The sequence below is a fragment of the Clytia hemisphaerica genome, unplaced genomic scaffold, assembly GCF_902728285.1.
Source record: "Clytia hemisphaerica strain Z4C2 unplaced genomic scaffold, Clytia hemisphaerica genome assembly, whole genome shotgun sequence".
Taxonomy (NCBI): Eukaryota; Metazoa; Cnidaria; class Hydrozoa; order Leptothecata; family Clytiidae; genus Clytia; species Clytia hemisphaerica.
The window spans coordinates 50,018-70,403 of record NW_027104053.1 but is presented as its reverse complement, the minus strand read 5'-3'; the positions used below and the strand labels follow the sequence as shown (position 1 = coordinate 70,403).

General features: G+C 36.1%; 1 protein-coding gene across 1 annotated transcript in view; it reads right to left on the bottom strand.

Moving 5' to 3' along the window:
• Positions 1 to 19,014, bottom strand: part of LOC136811961 (uncharacterized) — a 76,104-nt gene extending 57,090 nt beyond the window's left edge. The window contains exons 1-11 of the mRNA XM_067068564.1: positions 18,813 to 19,014; positions 8,571 to 8,659; positions 7,219 to 7,313; positions 6,147 to 6,226; positions 4,657 to 4,726; positions 4,114 to 4,199; positions 3,469 to 3,514; positions 3,022 to 3,106; positions 2,647 to 2,717; positions 2,006 to 2,107; positions 641 to 712 (exon numbers count right to left, since the gene is read on the bottom strand). Coding sequence (XP_066924665.1) covers positions 641 to 712; positions 2,006 to 2,107; positions 2,647 to 2,717; positions 3,022 to 3,106; positions 3,469 to 3,514; positions 4,114 to 4,199; positions 4,657 to 4,726; positions 6,147 to 6,226; positions 7,219 to 7,313; positions 8,571 to 8,637 — 774 coding nt within the window. The 5' untranslated portion in view covers positions 8,638 to 8,659; positions 18,813 to 19,014. The remainder of the gene's footprint in view (positions 1 to 640; positions 713 to 2,005; positions 2,108 to 2,646; positions 2,718 to 3,021; positions 3,107 to 3,468; positions 3,515 to 4,113; positions 4,200 to 4,656; positions 4,727 to 6,146; positions 6,227 to 7,218; positions 7,314 to 8,570; positions 8,660 to 18,812) is intronic.
• Positions 19,015 to 20,386: the final 1,372 nt, after the last annotated feature.

Sequence of the window (20,386 nt, the reverse complement as noted above, 5' to 3'; positions counted from 1 at the left end):
ATTTAGTCACTAAGGGCCGACTAATAACCAAGTTTTGGCCATTTCTAAATTTTTAGTCGGCCCTAATTTTAGTCACGGAGCCAAAATTTAGTCACTTAGGGGCAACTAAATTTTGGCCGATAAGGGCAGTCAAGGTTAGCCTAAATCATGGTCGTAAAATTAGAGAAAAAAAGGGAAATTCCCACAATTGAAATATTCGATGGCATTAAGCAGATGGCCCACGAGAAATAAGCGATTTTCTCGCCCGAACTTCAAATTTCGAAAAAGGAGGAAATAACCAAAATTCCGGTTCATTCTTATAAATACCGTCGTTTTTTTTAAGTTTTCCATTCCGCACTAAGATTCTTGTCACTTTTCCAGAATCTTTCCGCTATTTTTCCCGGGATAGCCTGCATTAGATTGAAAAGGGTTTGTTTGTAATGGTACCGAAGATCTTGTGTTTACTCACGAAACTACCTAACTGCCTAACTTCTTAACTTTCCAAAGATCATTTTTCAACTACCCAAAGTCCCAGTTTTTTCCCGCTAGTAAAGTGGCAAAAGAATCTTAGTGCGAAAATGGGAAACTTATAAAAAAACGACGGCAGGCAGTAAGCAGAACAAAAAGTATTTTTTCGAGTTTTTTTTTATACATTACTTACCAGATCGACTTGACCAAGTGCGTTAAGCATTCTCTCCAAAATCAAACTATAATTGTTTCCATAGGTCTCAGTCTAAATGAAGGAGAACAAAATGATAAGGGCATTCGGCTACGCAAATTTTTTTTCGTGATCGGTTATTGCGCTTTTCCAGAAAAAAAACCGTATACCCCCTGTTGAGGAGCTCCATCATTTTGTGCCTGGAAATGCTGCAACCCCCTGGAATTCCAGGCAATTTCAGGCTTAAACCCCTCTAGAATTCTGAATTTTAGTAGGATTTAAAAGGCTACCCCCATGGAATTTCAGTTTTTTTTGACAGATTTTTGTATCTCCCTATGGAATTCCGCCACATACCAAACCTTACCCCCTTGGAACGGAAATGGACCTCCTCAACAGGGGGTATACGGTTTTATTCTGGAAAAGCCCATTTTCCAAAGCCAAAGATTTTTCTAACATTCGAGGATTCTTCTAACCTTAATAGTGAATATTCTTCCAACTTTGGAAGATTCTTCTAACCGATCACGGAAAAAAAATTTGCTTCGACTACAGTGCAAAAGTCATTGGTTCAATCTCTCACCGGGTCATGCTATAGACTCCATAATGGTTCTTGATGCCTTTGTAATAATAATAATAAGCTTAGCAATCAAAGAGACAGATCGGTGCAATCGAATTTGGGTAGATACCTATGCAAAGAAGAGTCATACTGCCTGTAAACTATACACTGCAGATTTTTGTAGGAGAGCAGACTTTTATAACTATCTATTCATATTATAAAAAGATAATTACTGTGTCATAAAAATCTGCTCTCCTACACAAATTTTGCACCCCTCCTGTCTATGCTACTGTTCTATTCTCGGAAGATTTTTAAAGAAGCGAAACTTAAGACTTGAGTCGTTCATAATCCAAGTAATGCAATAATGGGTGTTACAATTTGATAATTGCAACGCGATAATAGCAGTTGTATATGTTACATTATTCCTTTTATTGTTTTTCCTTAGTTTTATGTATTTAGTATATAGTATTTATGTCTAAACTTTAGTCGTCTAGCATCACAGATATCTTGTATAAAACACTAGATAGAGCTACTCCGTCCCTCCGTCCATCCACCATCTTTAATAAGTAGACCATACTTCCATACCGGCAATTTGATCGATCAATCCCTATCTTTCGCCTTGTCGCTCGCACCATTCAGGTTCTTTTGCTTGGTTGAACAAATTTCCGGTACCGAACTGTGACCTACTTTCAAAGATGGCGCATTATTTTGCTTCACCTGCCGTTGCTTGTGAAATACAGTAGTAGCTTTATCTAGTGTTTTATATGATATCTATGTCTAGTATGCTATACAAGCGAAGCAAAGTATTGACTTACCACGCCCTTGCCGACACTGACCAATAACTCCACATATCTTGTCTTGTTTGTTTTTAAATAAGGAATGTATTGCGGTTCAACATTTATAAGATCGAATGTTCTCTGAAAAATAACAAATAATTTATCGATTAAACAACGGAATAGACGATATCGGCTTTACATGAAAACTCAGATTTGACCCCCGAGAATTCCCCACAATGCTTTGTGCGGAAAAAATTTCACCATGAATTTTTTTCCGCGCAAAGCATTGTGGGCAATTTTCGGAGGTCAAATCGTTAAGCCAATATCGTCTATTTGATTAAGGACCTTGTTTCTCAGAATCAAAATGTTGTAGAATAAGTTGAATGTGCAGACAATTTCTGTTTCTGCTAAATAAGGCTTTGATGGTTAAAGTATACACCTTTTCGACAGTAGCCGCCAATTACCGCACGGGAATTTTTTTGTCCGTTTGATCGCGCGACTACGGTTGAAAAGGTGTATTAAGAACACTTTAGGCTTAAAACTCAGAAAGTTAAGAACATCCAAAGGCTTCAACAATTTTGGATGTTGTAATAAGAAAAAAACATTGCTTCGGTACTTTTATAGAAAACCCGGTCCTTTCGGCAACTAAATACATGAACAATACAAGTCATTATTCTTACCAATCCAGGGACATTCCCATTGAAAGTACTTCTTCGTTTTCGAATCTTTGGCGCGTCATCAACTCTTGATTCTGAACGAGACACAAGGGAGTACTTCAAATTGGGATAAACATCTAAAAAACTTTTGCTTTGCTTATTTTTATGATTACCGCTAATCAATAAACTCAAAAACTCATTTAACAATCACCCCAATTCTGGATGGAAATATCAAAGTAGTTCGAGAACATGGTCATATTTCCTTACGGAGTAAAGGCCTTTAGAATGTATTACGTGACAGCCCAGAGTAGCCAGAATCTGCTTGGAGATGAGTTTTCTACGGACGTTGGATGACCCTTTGTTAGAAAGTAAAATTCATAACAAATATTTCTCACTTACCGGTGAAAGACGACATTTGGAGTGATTTATAAATTTCGTCGAGATGGTCGTTAACTCGAGTGAATCGATGTTGGCCTTCGTCATCCTGAAACCGAGGAGAATCATTACAACAATCACAAGTTTTATATAAAATCACAATCGTCAAGTATTAGCATTCAACAAAAAAAGCCATTGAGCTTAAAACATGGGATTGCTAGAAGGAAGATTTTCCAGAAAATTTGACTAATGTGATTTTAAAATTGTAATAATGTTTAGATCGCACTAGTCGACAAAAAAGCGTAATGGTTGAACACAAAAGGGTACTATGATGCAATTTCTTATCTAGGGTGTAACTTGATTGTTTTCGTTAATTTTCGCGAAAAAGTGCAAAAACTTGATCGCAATCGATGACAACTAAAATACGAGCTCAAGGTTTATGGAAAAATGTAACGAAAGTTTCCAACTTACATAAGGAACAATATCATATCGATTTTCTCCATCATCCAAAGTACCCCTGAAAGTATTGAAACAGAATTTATCCGAAACGCAGAGGTCTTATTTAGGCCCGATTAACGGCGAATTTCACCGGTCCAAGGCACGAAAAAAAATCACAATTCGCCGTTCGAAAAGTTCTGCTCACCGCTTCATGTATATATTTACGCTAATCAATACACTGCGCTTGCTAAGAATTCGCCGGCCTAGAATCTAAAAATCGCCAGAGTTAATTTTTCATTCACCAGCCTACCAAAAACAAAGCAAAACCCTTGGAAACCTTGTAAAGAAAAGTCTTTTCTCCGACCTCTATAAATCGAATATCTCCTTAACTCAAACATGGTTCTAGGTAGGTCTCTTCAGGCAACAAAGCCTTTATGAAAACATCTCTACAAGTTGAATTATCCATAACCTATTGATCACATGACCAAAATATTGCGCATTGCGTTTTCTAACCAAGTAGATACCAAACTGGCAGACAACGTCTTTTCAACATTTATATAATGTTCACAACGTCCACATGACGTTAGATAAACGTTGAAACAACATTGTGTGACAGCTGGGTATATGTTTAAGCCGATCACAACGTTCAAAGTTAATAGGTGAATAAGTTTGACTTACGTTAAACCATGACAAGTGCTGATGAAAGCATGTGAATCTTCCACATCTCTGATTTGACCAACGTAATGACAGTCCTCTGGTGATAGCTGGAAATGTAAGGTAGGAGACCACTTTAATAAACGGCCTGTTTTCTTCGATGGTTTCCTTTAATTTTTGAGTTATACTTTTACGAAGTTTCGTAATGAATATTTGTTATATTAGGCCGGGTTTTTTTCGTATCCCGAAGCTATTTTCATAAATTAGATCATGTTCGAACGTTCGGTTCGGAATGGTTTTTCTTAAGAATAGAAGAACTGTTCGAATCAGTTTCGGGAATATTTGGAAGCAAAAACACAGAGTAGTTCCGTTCCGATGAAAATGTTAAAGCGTTTCCTTTGCTTTGTAGTGTCTTCTTTTTGATTTTCCAAATTTTGGTGTTCCACACAGTATTTCGTAACCGTTTCCATTTGAGCCGTACCGAACACTACGTCTTATTTCTGGAGAAGAAAATTGTTTGGAACCATTCGAAATTCATCATTTCAGAGCCAATTTCTTTTTACTTACTTCTTCAACTTGCTGAGCACCTTTTTCATCGTGTGTTATGATTTTAACATTGCCTGATGTAAGATGTGACCTGGAAAGAAAACAAGGATCTAAAATTTGCATTTCATTTTCAAAGCAACAAATTCAGAGAGGGTCCAGTGAAAGTAAAAAGTAAAATCCTCCAAATTCATCTCACCGAGATTATATTAATTTACGGACATTTTTTTTTTTTGCTATCCACCATTTAGTCTTGAGAAACTGTTTTTGCCTGCGTCTCCTTGGGGAAGTGGGCATTTTGGACTTTCTTACGTTTACTGTGTGTTTAAGAAGGGAAAAATGTTCGAGAGAAAATTTAAAAATACCTTTATTGTTTAGTATTAATCAAAAGAAAAACAGCTAGACTATGACATCAAGCTCGTTCACTACATATGACTTTTTTTAAGCTTACTGACAACGTCTAATAATATTCTATGGCATCGATCAGTAACGTAAATAAAGCCTGGGTTACACGAGTACGAGGTTGCAATCATCAGTAACGTAAATAAAGCCTGGGTTACACGAGTACGGGGTTGCAATCATCAGTAACGTAAATAAAGCCTGGGTTACACGAGTACGGGGGTTGCAATCATCAGTAACGTAAATAAAGCCTGGGTTACACGAGTACGGGGTTGCAATCATCAGTAACGTAAATAAAGCCTGGGTTACACAAGTACGGGGTTGCTATCATCAGTAACGTAAATAAAGCCTGGGTTACACGAGTACGGGTTGCAATCATCAGTAACGTAAATAAAGCCTGGGTTACACGAGTACGGGGTTGCAATCATCAGTAACGTAAATAAAGCCTGGGTTACACGAGTACGGGGTTGCAATCATCAGTAACGTAAATAAAGCCTGGGTTACACGAGTACGGGGTTGCAATCATCAGTAACGTAAATAAAGCCTGGGTTACACGAGTACGGGGTTGCAATCATCAGTAACGTAAGTAAGCCTGGGTTACACGAGTACGGGGTTGCAATCATCAGTAACGTAAATAAAGCCTGGGTTACACGAGTACGGGGTTGCAATCATCAGTAACGTAAATAAAGCCTGGGTTACACGAGTACGGGGTTGCATCATCAGTAACGTAAATAAAGCCTGGGTTACACGAGTACGGGGTTGCAAATCATCAGTAACGTAATAAAGCCTGGGTTACACGAGTACGGGGTTGCAATCATCAGTAACGTAAATAAAGCCTGGGTTACACGAGTACGGGGTTGCCATCATCAGTAACGTAAATAAAGCCTGGGTTACACGAGTACGGGGTTGCATCATCAGTAACGTAAATAAAGCCTGGGTTACACGAGTACGGGGTTGCAATCATCAGTAACGTAAATAAAGCCTGGGTTACACGAGTACGGGGTTGCAATCATCAGTAACGTAAGTAAGCCTGGGTTACACGAGTACGGGGTTGCAATCATCAGTAACATAGTAAAGCCTGGGTTACTCGGGGATGAGTTTGCAGAAATACTTACTTTCGTTTTTTCAAATCCAAAACAATATATTTATCAATGGATGGAATACGATAAGAAACAAATTCGTCATGATTGCCCTCCTAAAAATATGAGAAGAAACAATGTCATATTAGTTTTAGAAATCATTGCGAGTTCAGAACACGGTCAGAACACGGAAAGAAATGCTGTATACGGGTCCATGATTGAAAGATTTTCCTATACAGTTACCGCTCTCAAATTTACGCTTTACTGTTTAATACGCTCCCTTCATTTGATTAAAATACACTTCCACTTGAATATCGAATTAGAGAGTGTCAACTGTATTACCCTTAGGGTAAAGTTTTTCACTTCATCGACAAGTAAAGTGATGACATTCGATTCAACTTCCAGTAAGGTTAGCGAGTTAGAGTATTTTTTTGGTTTATTCTCAATGCAAGACTGGAGAGGTACGTATAAACATATCGGGTGTTCCAAAAAAGTAGAAAATAAAAAGAACCCTAAACAGGTTGATGATTTGTGAGTCTTTGTGAATTGATGAGGCTAATGTTTGAACAAGTCAATTTTGAAAAATCTTGAACAATAAGTCAATTTTGAAAAATCTTGAACAAGTCAATTTTGAAAAATCTTGTACAAGTCAATTCTGAAAAATCTTGAAAAAGTCAATTTTGAAAAATCTTGAACAAGTCAATTTTGAAAAATCTTGTACAAGTCAATTTTGAAAAATCTTGTACAAGTCAATTTTGAAAAATCTTCAACAAGTCAATTCTGAAATTTAATAGCTTAAAAACTTTTTAAATGGGTCATAATTATTTTCTGAATCTGAATTTTTAAGGAGAGACATATATGTTAAAGATTCACTTTGCGAAATTTGAAGTCGATAGCACAATTAGAGCACCCTACGTCAAAATGTGAAATTTGTGCAAACTTTTTTTAGACCACTATATCACCATATAGCATCACAATTTGTCTAAAGTTTCCGAATTTTCTTGCTGATCGGCTTTCCGAAATTTACATAGGTTTGTAATTAACGGACCAGAATACGAAATAGCGAGATATTAGGCAATTTCAGCTCCGAATACTCTGTGTAGCGTACCTTTTGTTTTGTAGATAAATCTCTTTTCGAACGATGCTTATGAATTCTTTCGGGGTAAACCAGTTCATAACCTGTCTGTGCAAATGACGGCTTACCTGAAAAAATATCAAATGCAAATGTTAGATTTTATAACTTGGTTAAAAAATACAAAAGTTGGGAATTGAAATGCCTCATTATTTTGTCGAGTTTTTATTGAATAAATTCTGGATCGAAAACTTTCAAAAATCAATAACAGGGGGAAAGTTTCTTCAGGGCAGTATAGTGAGTTTTTTCCTTTTTCCTTTTTCCTTTTTGCAAGAACTTTTGGGGTCTATAGCAAAGCCTAAAGAGTAAGGCTTAAAAGCCTGGAGCTGTCTATTATTTATTAAACTTTCAATCCTGGAAAACAAAAATCTTTGATCAGTGTTTTTTTTGAAAGGCACGATACAGGTGTTAAAGCACCGCGAGCGTTTGATATACTTTTTCATAAATACTTGTGACGTAGCATTGTGTGACGTCAGCTAGAGTTTGAACCTATGAATAGCTTCTTCGCGGATGTCCCTTTCAAAAAATTCTGAATGAAAATGGCGGATATTTACTAATCCACGATTTAATTTATGTTCAGTGGGCTGGGTAATCAAGGCAGTAATCAAGTACAGTAGAAATAGCGATACTCAAAAAGGCGGATACCTCTGATGAGAAAAGAGATTTTTCGGCCATTTTCTAGTCAAATCCTTATAAAAAAAGTTTCCGAAAGGTGGACACAATTAAGGGACACTCCAATTAGCGAACAGTTTCTTTTGGATGAAATGATCAAAAAACTTATCATTCTCCCTCCAATTAGCGGACATACAGGGAACTTAATTGTGTTACCGTTGCGTTATGCCATAAAAACTTAATTACCATAATTGAGTAGTGCTAACATTTAGAGTACCACTTTCAAAAATCTCCGATCAGAGATCTTGCTCAGCCGCGAGTAACACTGTGTACAGGGTAACTACCCGGGGGGGCACTCGATTCAAAAACGACCATACGTGCGGCCCAAAAGTAGGCCTTTGAAATCGGACCCTTAAAAAGCTGAGAAAATTTTGGAGAATTTGAGCAATTTTGGGCGGAAAATCGACCCTCACGGTGCATCTTCTTGAAATTTTCAGGCAAAATATGGCCAAATTTTGCAAATTCTTTACCCACCATTTTTATCATTTTTGATGATTTCGACCCTTACAGTGCACTTTAGGAAGCTCGGAAAATATACCCTTAACGGACGCACATATGGTAATCACAACCTTGAGTGTCCCTCCCCCCCGGAGTAACTACTGGTCAGTGAATTCTCCAATATAAACAAAGAGAAAGGAGATCATTCAACAACTTACCAACTACAGGTGTAAATAATTGTAGGACCGTCACCATAACAGCAACTTGCCACAAGAATTGGGCCATGTCGGTAAGTTATTGATTTGACCTGTAACAAAGAAATAAATTAGGGAATAAGAAAAAACAAAAAAATACATAATAAAACCAGATCCTAGCCAAGGATTGTGTAAATCCATTTCATAATGGATATTCTTAACTTTTTTGGGAAAATCATCCTAAAATATTCTTACGGCATTCTTAGGGATCCTAATTCAGACTAGATTTAACATTTAGTACATACGTCTCAAGCATAAATAGCATTTACGTGAAAGGATTGAGCCTTACTTGGGGTAATTAGCGATTTACAATTGAAAATGCTCTAAAAATGGCATTCTTAGCTCGAGTAGCCAAATTCCATGATGGTGATATTCTTAACATTATTCTTAATTTTTTTGTCATTTTCATCATGGACATTCTTATAAAGTGTATTATACGCACGGCACGTTGGCACGCATGGCACGTAGGCACACTGACACGCTTGAAAACAGATGGCACGCTGGCACGCGATTTAGCAGACTCAAGAATTGCGCTCTAGACCTTCGGGCATCAATGATACAACACTGACAAAAAGAACTTGAAATTTCGCAGAAAGTAACCCAACTAATGACACAAAATACAAATTGATTTTCTAGCTTAGACACATAATATATATTTTTACATAAGTAGAATTCCATTTGGCATCAAAAACAGAGCAGATTAAAGTTCTCTTACCTCTCTCTCAAAAATTATTGTGGTTCTTTATCAATCAGTTTCGGTTCGCAATGTAATAATCAAAATGTTTTTTATATACTTTAATATTCTGACAGTCAAAAAGTTGGCTTTATACTTTTTTGTCAAAAGATGCATTGATTAAAATGTGACGCAGTTAATACACTTGGGACTCTCCCGTAAAGAAAAGGAGTGCGGGTGTACACCTCTGTGGACCTGTGGAGAGCCGTTTTTTTTGTCAATAGTAATTTTCACATATCACGATAATCACAAGGCATAAGTTTAATTAATTTTTACGATGATTTTTCTTATATGAACTTAATTGATTTCTTCGAACAAATTTCGTTTCAGGATACAGGTTTTTCTATAAGAACAAACTTTATAAGAACAAGTTAAGAACATTTTAAGGCTTTCAATGACTCGCTAAAACACCCATTTTTAACGTTTTTAATGAAGTACACCCTACAAAATGGTGAAAGTAAGAACATCCAAAGACCTCCAAATATTTTTCTAATAAAAAGTTCTGATATATATCTAGTTTCGATACCTAACCAAGGTAAAAAGATTTCCAGATTACAGAAAAGAATCTTTTAGAATCTTTCAAATTTATATTTCCACTCTCCTATAAGATACTTTCTGCCCACTTTAAAATAGTGTGAGTAAGATCCAGATTTAAAACTTGTAGACCCAGTTAAATCCAATAATCACTAGAGAAAACCTAAACTCCTAAACTTCATTTTTGAGCTGTAAAAATAGCATTCGATCTTTTCATAAATTACGTCACTAACATCACTTGCCTCGTTTTGAAATTATTGCCATGGTGATTAACTCCCGGTGGGCTTTATTAAAACTATTTTCTTTTCATAAAAAATTATTCAGTGTCTCAAGGGACATAATCACTATGGTAATTGCTTGAATACGAGGCAATTGATATTAGTGACGTAATTTATGAAAAGGTCTATCGAGACACAAAATATTTTCCATCCCAATGGGCTTCTCCCTAATAGACGATATCGGATTTAGATAAATGCAATGCATTCTGGTTTCTAGGGACTCTCAAAGGAATTATAATCTATTATAATTGATCTATTATAATTCCTTTGAGAGTCCCTAGAAACCAGAATGCATTGCATTTATCTAAATCCGATATCGTCTATTCAATCCCGAAGGATTTGTCAACAGATCACTGATACAGGGATGTTCTTGCTTGAATACCAATGAAAACGAATCAAACCGGCAATCAAGGACCCGATGGATGAAGTCCCCCATCGGTAACTCACGCAAATCAGTAAAGAAAATGGACAATCACGCATCCTTTTCAAAAAAATTCCAAATCATGTAATCACGCTGCAAAAAAGTCATAGGGACTTTTTTGCAGCGTCATCACGAAAACCGCTTGAGGGCTTCAATGGATAATGAAAAATTCCATAAAACTTTCCAAACTCATCAAAAGCTTTTTTACAAAGCAGAGGCCACGGCAGCGAGGTCACCAGTCACAGATTTCTGGAAAGCCTGAAGGGCTAGATGTCGTGCTTTAAGCTCCCACAAGAAAAAAAAAGCGAATATCGCAAAAAACATTGCTGTTATTGTTTTCAAATACCTATGAAGCTTGTTATTGGTCAAGCGCTGAAATTCTATTGTGATGTTAGGTTACCAAGGTAAGATTTCCTATCTAATCTCGGCACACTTTCCAGCCAAAGCACGACATCTAACCTTTCGGGCTTTATAAATATATGCCACCAGGATCCTAGCCTAACAACGGTAAAAATAAAATTTTGCCAAATCAGCTATATAGTCTGCTTAAAAATGATTCACCAATCAACCCTTAAGCATGAGAAAACTGAATTCGAGCCATTGAGTTTCAAGCCCGAAGGGCTAGAGGCGAGACTCCTGGATGGGAAATAAAACCATTTATTTCTGCATTAATATTTTCATAAAAACAACGAAATGTGACGTCATTTCATTTTAATTTCATTACCAGTCCGCTCAAAAACCGACCACGCCGTTAAGGGGTTGAGAGCACAGATCTGTAAAGCCCGAAGGGCTAAATTTGCGGCTTTTATCGAAAAGTGAAGCCTAGGCTTGGAAGGATTTCCTACCAAAGTCACGTGACTAAAATATGCAATTTCACCGGTTTGACAGATGTGAAATAGCGTTTGCCGCCTACTTTTTTTGATCTCGCGCTCCGAAAACAATTAAAATGCTAGATCCTATCCATCGGCACGAAATTTAAAAAGTCAAATTTTTGCTTCACTTTTTTTTGCTGGAGAAAGCTTAAAGTTGCCTATCTAGCCCTTCGGGCTTTACAGATATCTGTGGTTGAGAGTTGAATGAAAAGGCCTGTTAAGGCATTCTAAAAGAAATTCTGTCGACTCCACCTTTGGCGCCGTTCATAAAGACCAAATCTCTCTCAAAACCACTTCAATCAATAAACAGCAAAGTAATGCACACGTGGATCCAGAAACAGAAACTGGCAAATTAATTATAACTTAAATATTTTTATTACATATAAACCAAGGAACTTTTATTAAACTCCTTGCATAAAGTCACAGCTTTACCGCGCTTTTATTGTTTGTCGCACCTATTAAATTTGTGAGTTCATTTTTTTTTCGCATGATATAATTTTGATTAAATTGTATATGCGTATACATCTAAAAACCTATTTCTTTTACAAGTCTTTAATAGGGTAAATAGCAATAAATTTCATTTATCAATTTTTTCGGTTATCTATCTGGTTTGGAATACTTTATCGGGGAAAACTTCGTCGGGAAAAATATTCGTCGGGGAAAAATATTCGTCACTTACTGGTATTTGGTAAACGCATTAAGGCCGGGGAAAATTTTCGTCGGGGAAAAATATTCGTCACTTGCTGGTAGTTGGTAAATGCGTTAAGGCCGGGGAAAATTTCCGTCGGGGAAAAATATTCATCACTTGCTGGTAGTTGGTAAACGCATTAAGGCCGGGGAAAATTTTCGTCGGGGAAAAATATTCGTCACTTGGCCGAAATTTCGTCACTTTTCCCCGACGAAGTTTTCCCCGATAAGGTATCAAAAATAAAACTGATAAAATTTCTTATTGGAGAACGTTTGATTTTAACGATTCATTTGACCTCTGGACACCCAAATCTCAATTTCTAGGACCTGAATGAGCCTGTTTGGTTGATTCTTGCTAGCTATTATTCATTATTATCAGAACAAACTATATAAGAACACAACACTTCGATGGCCAAAATACTAAGAGCAATCTAAGAAGATTCTAAGGCTTCGGAGACTCTAAAACATCCCATTTCTTAGGGAAATGGACAAAAATACTCGAAAACGGTGAAAATAAGAATATGTTAGAAACATTTTTGAGGCTTAAAACTCAAAAAGTTAAGAACATCCGAAGGCTTAAAAAATTTTGAATGTTCTTATAAAGAAACTATTTCTTTTACAAGTTTCATCATTTGTAAAAGGGTAAATGCACAATAAATTTCGTTTATCAATTTTTTCGGTTATCTATCTTGTTCGGAATATCAAAAATGAAAGTGTTGAAAACTAATATTCGCGGGGAAAGTCATTTGACATGATACTCTTTTTGTAATAAACTAGAGAGTCTACTTCTTATCTCCCTATCATCTGACTAAACTTTGCTTCCTGATGATTTTGATGGCGCTGAGTCCAGTGAAGTAGACTAGAGGATTTCGCCATCTTGTATTTTTTCACTTTCATTTTCAAAAATTATATGAACACATCAAAACAATAAAATATTTTCTAAAATTCCATCAAAGTTTATGAAATTATGAAAAAAACAAGAAAATACCTCAAAAATTAAAAAAAATGGTCTATTAGTCATGGTTTTCTGTTTGTTTTTCTTCTTCGTTTTTTTTTTGACGTCACTTTCAGTGCACCACCCAGAAAGACCAGAAAGGGGCGCCAAAAGAGCTTTTCAAGCGGGCGCCAAAATTTTCTTAATGTTTAAATGGGCGATTTGGCGCCCTTCCACGCGTTTATAGCGCCTTTTATTAAGTGTAATGTTAATTTTTTCTTTGAGTTTTTCAGAAACTGCTATCAACATTGAATTGCAAAAAGTCAAAACAAGATAAGTGCTGTTATCTTATCAGGGGCTAGAGAGGATGCTCACCTCCAAAATGAGAGATAACCAAAAGATCGAAACTTGTTGATGCTCTCTGTGGTTTTTGTGGTCTTATGCTGACTAACTTTCTCCTTTTTATTAGGAGCTCTTTAAAGCTGTTTGTCTTTACACCAAAATGTTTTGCCTGCCGCGCCATAATTACAAAGAACCCGTTTTTGAGAAAACGTTAGAAAACAAAAATCGCCTTACTAAGTATAAAAATTAAATTTCAAGTATCGACAGCTCATGCATTTTATTTGATGGGCTTTATTTTTGGTGCTAGATAGGTATAAATTGGGGTGTTTTTAGACAGATTAAAAGTTAAAAATCAAAAACTTTCCGTCGGCTCAAACCGACTGGGTTGCGCCCAGAGAACATTGACGTTTCAAATTATAAGGAAATAGATATCAAGTTACTCACTGTTCTTACTAATGGTCATACCTGCTAATGGTCACTTAGTTAAGACGTGTTTTGCAGCGTGTTTTTTTCAAAAAAATGGTGAAAACTCAAAGAAGCATCAAAATTCGCTAAATATGAACAAAAATCGCGACAAAAACACCCAAGACCCACCAATTGAAGCAGCAAACACAACTGCAACATACACCCTTGTTACGTGTATTGATGTAAAAGATCAAAATCGACTCAAATGCCGTAACTGTCAACGTATGGTACATTGCGATTGCACTACAATTGCAAATCTTCGCTAAAATGTATAATAATCAATATGTCACAGTTGTGTGCGAATAACGAGATCCTTAAGAAGTAAAATCGGAGAAAAAAAGTACCATATGATGCAAGAGCAGAAATCCTAACACAAAAGATGACCGACTTAGAAGCCAAAACAAGGAAAGGGATAAAAGAAGAGATACAAAAGACAAAAGATTTTATGAAAGATTCATCACGTAAAACCTACGCCGAAATAACCAAAGCAAAATCTTAAATCTGTTGTTGCGGAACAAAAAGAAGAGGAGAGGAGATCAAAAAGAAATATCGAATCAAGGAAAAGAAACACCATAATTCATGAACTCCCTGAACAAATTGAAGAAACGAAAGAAAAAGATCAAGAAGAAGACAAAAAGGAAATTAAGGATCTGCTCAAAGATATCGGCATCCGCAACATCAAACCAACACACCAACATAAACTTGGGCTCAAACATGAAAATTGGCCTATAAAGCGTCCTATAAAGGTGATTTTACAAAGTGAAGAAGAAAAAGAAAGAATCATGAGCAACCTAAAAAAGTTGAAGTGGCCTGGCATCTAAGCATCACCACCGATGATTTTACCATCAATGAAAAAAGAAAAATCTAAGAGATGTGCGAAAAAGCTAACAAATGGAACTTCCAATGTAATGGTGATTTCATTTGGCGTGTGAGAGGAAGTCCCAGAACAGATAACCTTCGCTTGATAAAAGCAAACAAAGACTTTGCCAACCTTAGCCAAAAGCTGTCAATATCTAGCCTCAGTAGCAGCGACGATGAGCTGCCAACAAAACATTTTTAAATTGTAAAGTAGCGTTGACTTTTTTTGGCCTTTGTTGTTACCTTTTCGTCAACATAAAACAAACTATTACATACATATTACATACATGCATTCAAAAAGCGACTGGATCTAGTGGTATGGATTTGCTACCACCTCAAGCAAAGCCAAAAAACGGAGCCTGTCAAATTCAACCGGGTCATTCATCAGAGATATCCTGTCTATCGAAATCTATAAGTGGCCCCCGGGCTAGACTGAACTTTGCATTTTGATTATTTTGATGGCACTCAAGTGAAGTAGACTACATACCGCTCTCTCCATCCCGATATGTTTAGAGATAGCCATCTAATCTATCAAGAAGCTACGAGCGACCCCCGGACAGTGGAGATTTTTCAAGGGTGCCAAAAAGGAAAATGTTAAACTCGTTGAAGTATGAAAATGCGCTCATTAAGAAAATGGCGCTCTTTCAAAAGAATCTTGCATTGTACTAGGTAAAACATTCGTCGGAAACCCAAACCCAACTCTACTTAAACCTGAAGACTGTATGAGCTCATTGTGTACGTTATATTTACAAATAATAATATGTCAATTAATTGTTTGGTGAACAATTTAATGCGTAAAGTGCTCAATACCAGAGAAAATCAAAGATAGAGCTTCCATTAGATAATATATTTCCTTGACAAGTTAAAAAACCTACCGGCTTAATCAAGGTTTTTCAAGGTTTTTCGTCCTCTTTACATAAATATGTTCCTATTTTCAATGTAAAATTGTTTCTTCAAAGTTCAAGGGACAACCATCGAAATTGATTTGAGAAAACTTGATCGGTTTGGCCGATTATTGTGAGTATTTATAATTCAATCGACCGTTATGAATCATAGTTTATCCCGTGGAATACACATTTTTTTTATAAGAACGTTTAAGATTTTCGAAGCCTTTAGATGTTCTTAACTTTTTGAATTTTGAGCCTTAAAAATGTTCTTATTTTCACCATTTTGTGATCATTGTTGTGCAATTTCCTATTAACCCTTTAAGTGCCGATGTCGTATATATACGACATGGGCTATATAGGAGGGCGAAGCCCTCCTGTAATGCCCAGTTTGAGTTAGAAATCGTTATTTTTGGTCGAACTCGTAGGAATTAGATTGTCCTTTATGGTCAAGCAAAAAAAAATTCAAAAGTGAGTCTTTCCAGCGAAAGCGGGCCTGACTGCTTTAATTCCCTAACCTACCCCCCCCCCCCTTGGCCGCCGCCCACCACGCCCTTCCTAAATCGGGCGGCGCCGAAGGCGCCCAAAAGAAAGAAGAGACTCTAAGCTATCCAACGAGCTATATACGAGCTTCTAATTCCTTCTAGATCAGGAGATATAAGCCCTTAAAGTTTGAACTAGCGATTTTTTAAAAAAAACTTAGAAAAAAGGACCCTGGCACTCAAAGGGTTAAGTTGGGTTTATTAGAGCCTAAAAATGTTCTAAACTTGTTCTTAATATTTTAGCCATCGAAGCCTTGCATTCTCGCATAGTTTATTCTTATAAACAAACATGTATCAATCATTGGGTGTCCCGTCACAAGGATTATCTTCAAAAGGTTCATGGGATTTTACTCGGTAATGACTCATACAAAAATAGCTTGAACAAAAAACACCTCATCTTCCAAACTTGTTGTAACTTAAAAAAAAAGTGTAACTTTAGAATATCTGATTCTGCGGAAAAATGACGTCATCACTTTTTGACTCGCTTTCAAAATATGATTATCGTTGTGATTTATAAATTAAGATGATTATTTATAAATTAAGATGATTGACGATACAAATGACTTATGGGACCTCCAATTTGCTGATACCATCGGGGAATAGGGTTAGTGTCCGATAATTAAAGTGTCGGTCTTATACCGGGTGAACCAAAAAAAAGTATACAGGTTTGTCGAGATATTGTGAGCTTCCGGATTAAAATTATTTGTTCTTTCTTTTTTTATCGTATAGAGGATGCTCTAACTTGAATTTTGAGCTATCATACATTAAATTTGAACAAGTAGTTCGAAAGTTATTTTTAAAAAACTGACTTTTTTTCCAAACCGAAATTTCAAATAATCATTAAAAACAGCAATCAAGCTATCAATAAGACAAGATGACAAAAACATAATGTTATTGTTTTTTTGGTGGTTTTTTTCTTATTTAAATTTTACCAACAGTTTCTCCATCTTATTTGCAAAATCATGAAACATTTCCAACACGAGCAAACTCGATGCAGACCCAAATTCTTTGGGCAACTATTCGAGGAATAGTGATCTATTTTTTCAAAAGTTTTCTCACATAGCACACACATAATATCGAAACCTCTCTTTGAGATTTCCAAAACTTTTTTTTTAGCTTTTCCAAAAATATTATTCCACATGGGAATAGCTTTTTTTACCATATTTCTAAATTCCGTAACAAGTTTTGATGAAAACAGTTGCATTTTTTGGTATTTTTATGTGCAAAGAAGGTAAGTGTCAAGAGAAAAGTTTGCTTGCTGTTTTTGATGATTTTTTGAAATTTCCACATTAAAAAAAAGTCAGTCTTTTTTTAATAATTTTCGAACTAATTTTTCAAACTTTATGTATGATAGCTCAAGATTCAAGTTAGAGCATCATCTATACGATAAAAAAAGAATGAACAAAAAATTTAAATCCTGAAGCTCACAATATCTTGACAAACCTGTATACTTTTTTTTGGTGCACCCGGTAGAAGAAACTTTTCAATTATGTGCTCTAAATTTTATATAAGGTACTAATAAGGTACTATTTTGGTCCGAAGTGCTATTATCATTTTCATTTTCATGTTAAGTTTTGTTTCTTAAAGTCTGTGAGTAGTTTGACAGTCGATGTCCACTAGTCAGAGAGGAAAAAGGTGAGTTTTGGTCATTTCGTACAAAAAACTTTGTCCACTTATCTTCGGCCCGCTAATCGAGTCTATTTAAAACCTTTCCCACAACGCATATAATCGTACAGTGCGGCAGTTTAACAACGACGTACGTCTCCCGGACGGGAAGTCTAGCGTGCTAGTCTGCATCCCCGTCTGCTTACATACTAGAATCTGCGTCGAAATTTTGGTTATTTCCTTGTTTTTTCGAAATTTGAAGTTCATGTGAGGAAGTTACTGCTTAATGTAATCGAATGTATTTTGGGAGGTGCTCATAGAATTCCAGGCTATATTGGGCCATTTTTGAACTTTTGGATCCTCAGATTTTAAGCGCTAAAATTAAAAATTAAAACTCTATCCTTCCAACCTAAGTTTAACCGCTTCCAATTCCAAATCATTCGTGGCTATAGGATTTCGTGGGAATTTTCCCTTTTTTCTCAAATATGAGAACCATGATTGTAGTTTTCTAAAACTGAGTAGTGCAGACTGGACACACTAGATCCGAGGTTTCGATTGTCCAGTTGTAAAATATTTTCTCATTTGACACCTGAAATTCGGGCCTATTGCTTCTGTAAGTCAGGTGCGTGGGCATGGTCGTCAACAAAAGTACTAAAAATTACAAAAATAAGGATAGATTTTCCATAAAAAAAGGAAATTTTCCTCAAATTTGATAACAGTAAAACACAAAAAAAAAAACTCTAAAATATTATATCCTCCAGACCTCATATTCAATCTTTTCTGGAAGAGCTCAATAAAAGTAGTATACAATCAGCGTCAAACTACAGTATTGAGATCTGTAGGTATTTTAACGTTTTTAGGAACTTATAGTTTGGGCGAGAATGGCGATTTTTAATTTCATTGGAAATATCGATTTAGCTGGAAAGCTTAGTGGCTTCTAGACTATATTGTTTCTCAGTCTTATTGGAAAAGTTTTCTGCTTTTGGATCCCGGGTTCCCATGTCTCATCAAAAGAGAAATCTAGAAACCAAAATATAACAACTGAACTTACCGAATGGAAAATTGTAGACGCCCTTCATTGCCTGGTGTTCCATTCCGTCATTGGAATAACAGATAAAGTAGTAGTATGAAAAACAGTTCTGGCGATGTGGTAACATGCTTCTTCATTGATTTCGGAAGACCATCTATTCATCATGGTGCTGAGTAACCACCGCTACATAATATTGCATATATCTCATGCTCAATACCATCCAGTATTATTAAATAGTGATCGATTTGATATGAGCATTTCATTATGGATACGTTTCCTCTATTTCTTTCATTCTTTTTTTATTTGTTATTTTTCCTGGAAATAAAAAGAAGCAACATCATGCAAGGTCATAACTTTCGATCTGTTTCAAAGGCTATTATCCATAACCCTAGTTATCTTTAGTCTTTCCATTGGTTTCATGGACGCCTCGGCTACCTAGAGGGAACAAATATTTATGTTGTCGCGTTCTAGAAATATGTCAAGGATCCTTAGGTTTGGTCCCCTCTTTTATAAAGGATTTATTCTTGATATGCGCAAGTCAAGATGACGTCATATTTTTAACGGAAGCACTCGAAAAAAACAGGTTTTTGACCTCCGTGTTTCTATTTTTAGTAACAGAGGGGTCAAATCCCAGATTTTTTCGGGTGTTTCCGCTAGAAACATTACTTACGCATATCAAGAATAGAATTCCTTCTAATTCTCTATTGAGAGGTACGTGGACATGATAAACAATCGAAAGATACAATACACGTCTTTTATATTTAATAATATAATCAAGATGAGACAAGCATCATATTTAGGACGGATCCCAAAATGATACAAGTCATCTAGAAGATAGCCGGTCATGCACATCAGGAGTTGTGATAACAGAGATTATAGGATTATTAGTAGAGTGTTAGCAGGCCGAAATTTTGTCGAAACAAACTGAATGTGAGGATTGATTTGTGTGAGATCTGTCAAAGTTGTCGTTCTTATAATTTTAAACCTTCTTTGCTATGGAGGTGGAATATGCAAAAAATATGCATGTGTATTTGGTTGACTAGGAAGAAGAGCCCCAAGACTAGTAAATTTTGGCTGATTGCTCCGAACAATAGGGCTATTGTTCTGAGGGGCTAAATCTGAGCCTGGTGTTCTTATAAGATTGTTCTTATAAATAAAAAAGATAGTGAATATAAACGCATAAATAAACAATCGATTAAATTGTTCTTTATATATATTTCTAATAGTTGGCCCAGCGCTAGCAATAGGGCCTTTCATTAGCACTTTTCCGTCCGTGTATCTGTCTGTCCGTTTTGGTAGAAACGGCGCTTAAAACCAGTAACACACTTTTTAATTTTGCCGTCTGGAGAGGGAAAAGCTTGCTAAAGTCGGATACTGGCTATAAAAGATATATTTTTTGATTCCGCGCTCCTTCAAAACAATTTTCAAAACAAAACAAGATGGCAGTCGAAGCGAGGAGGTTGATTCATACTTTCTTGAACATTCGCTTTGCTTTAGTGGTCAAGAGACTTTCAAACCAAAGAAATTTTGTAATTATTTTTCTTTATAAACCTTTTTTCAACATTCTGCCATACCTTATAGTCTTTGCTCAAGTT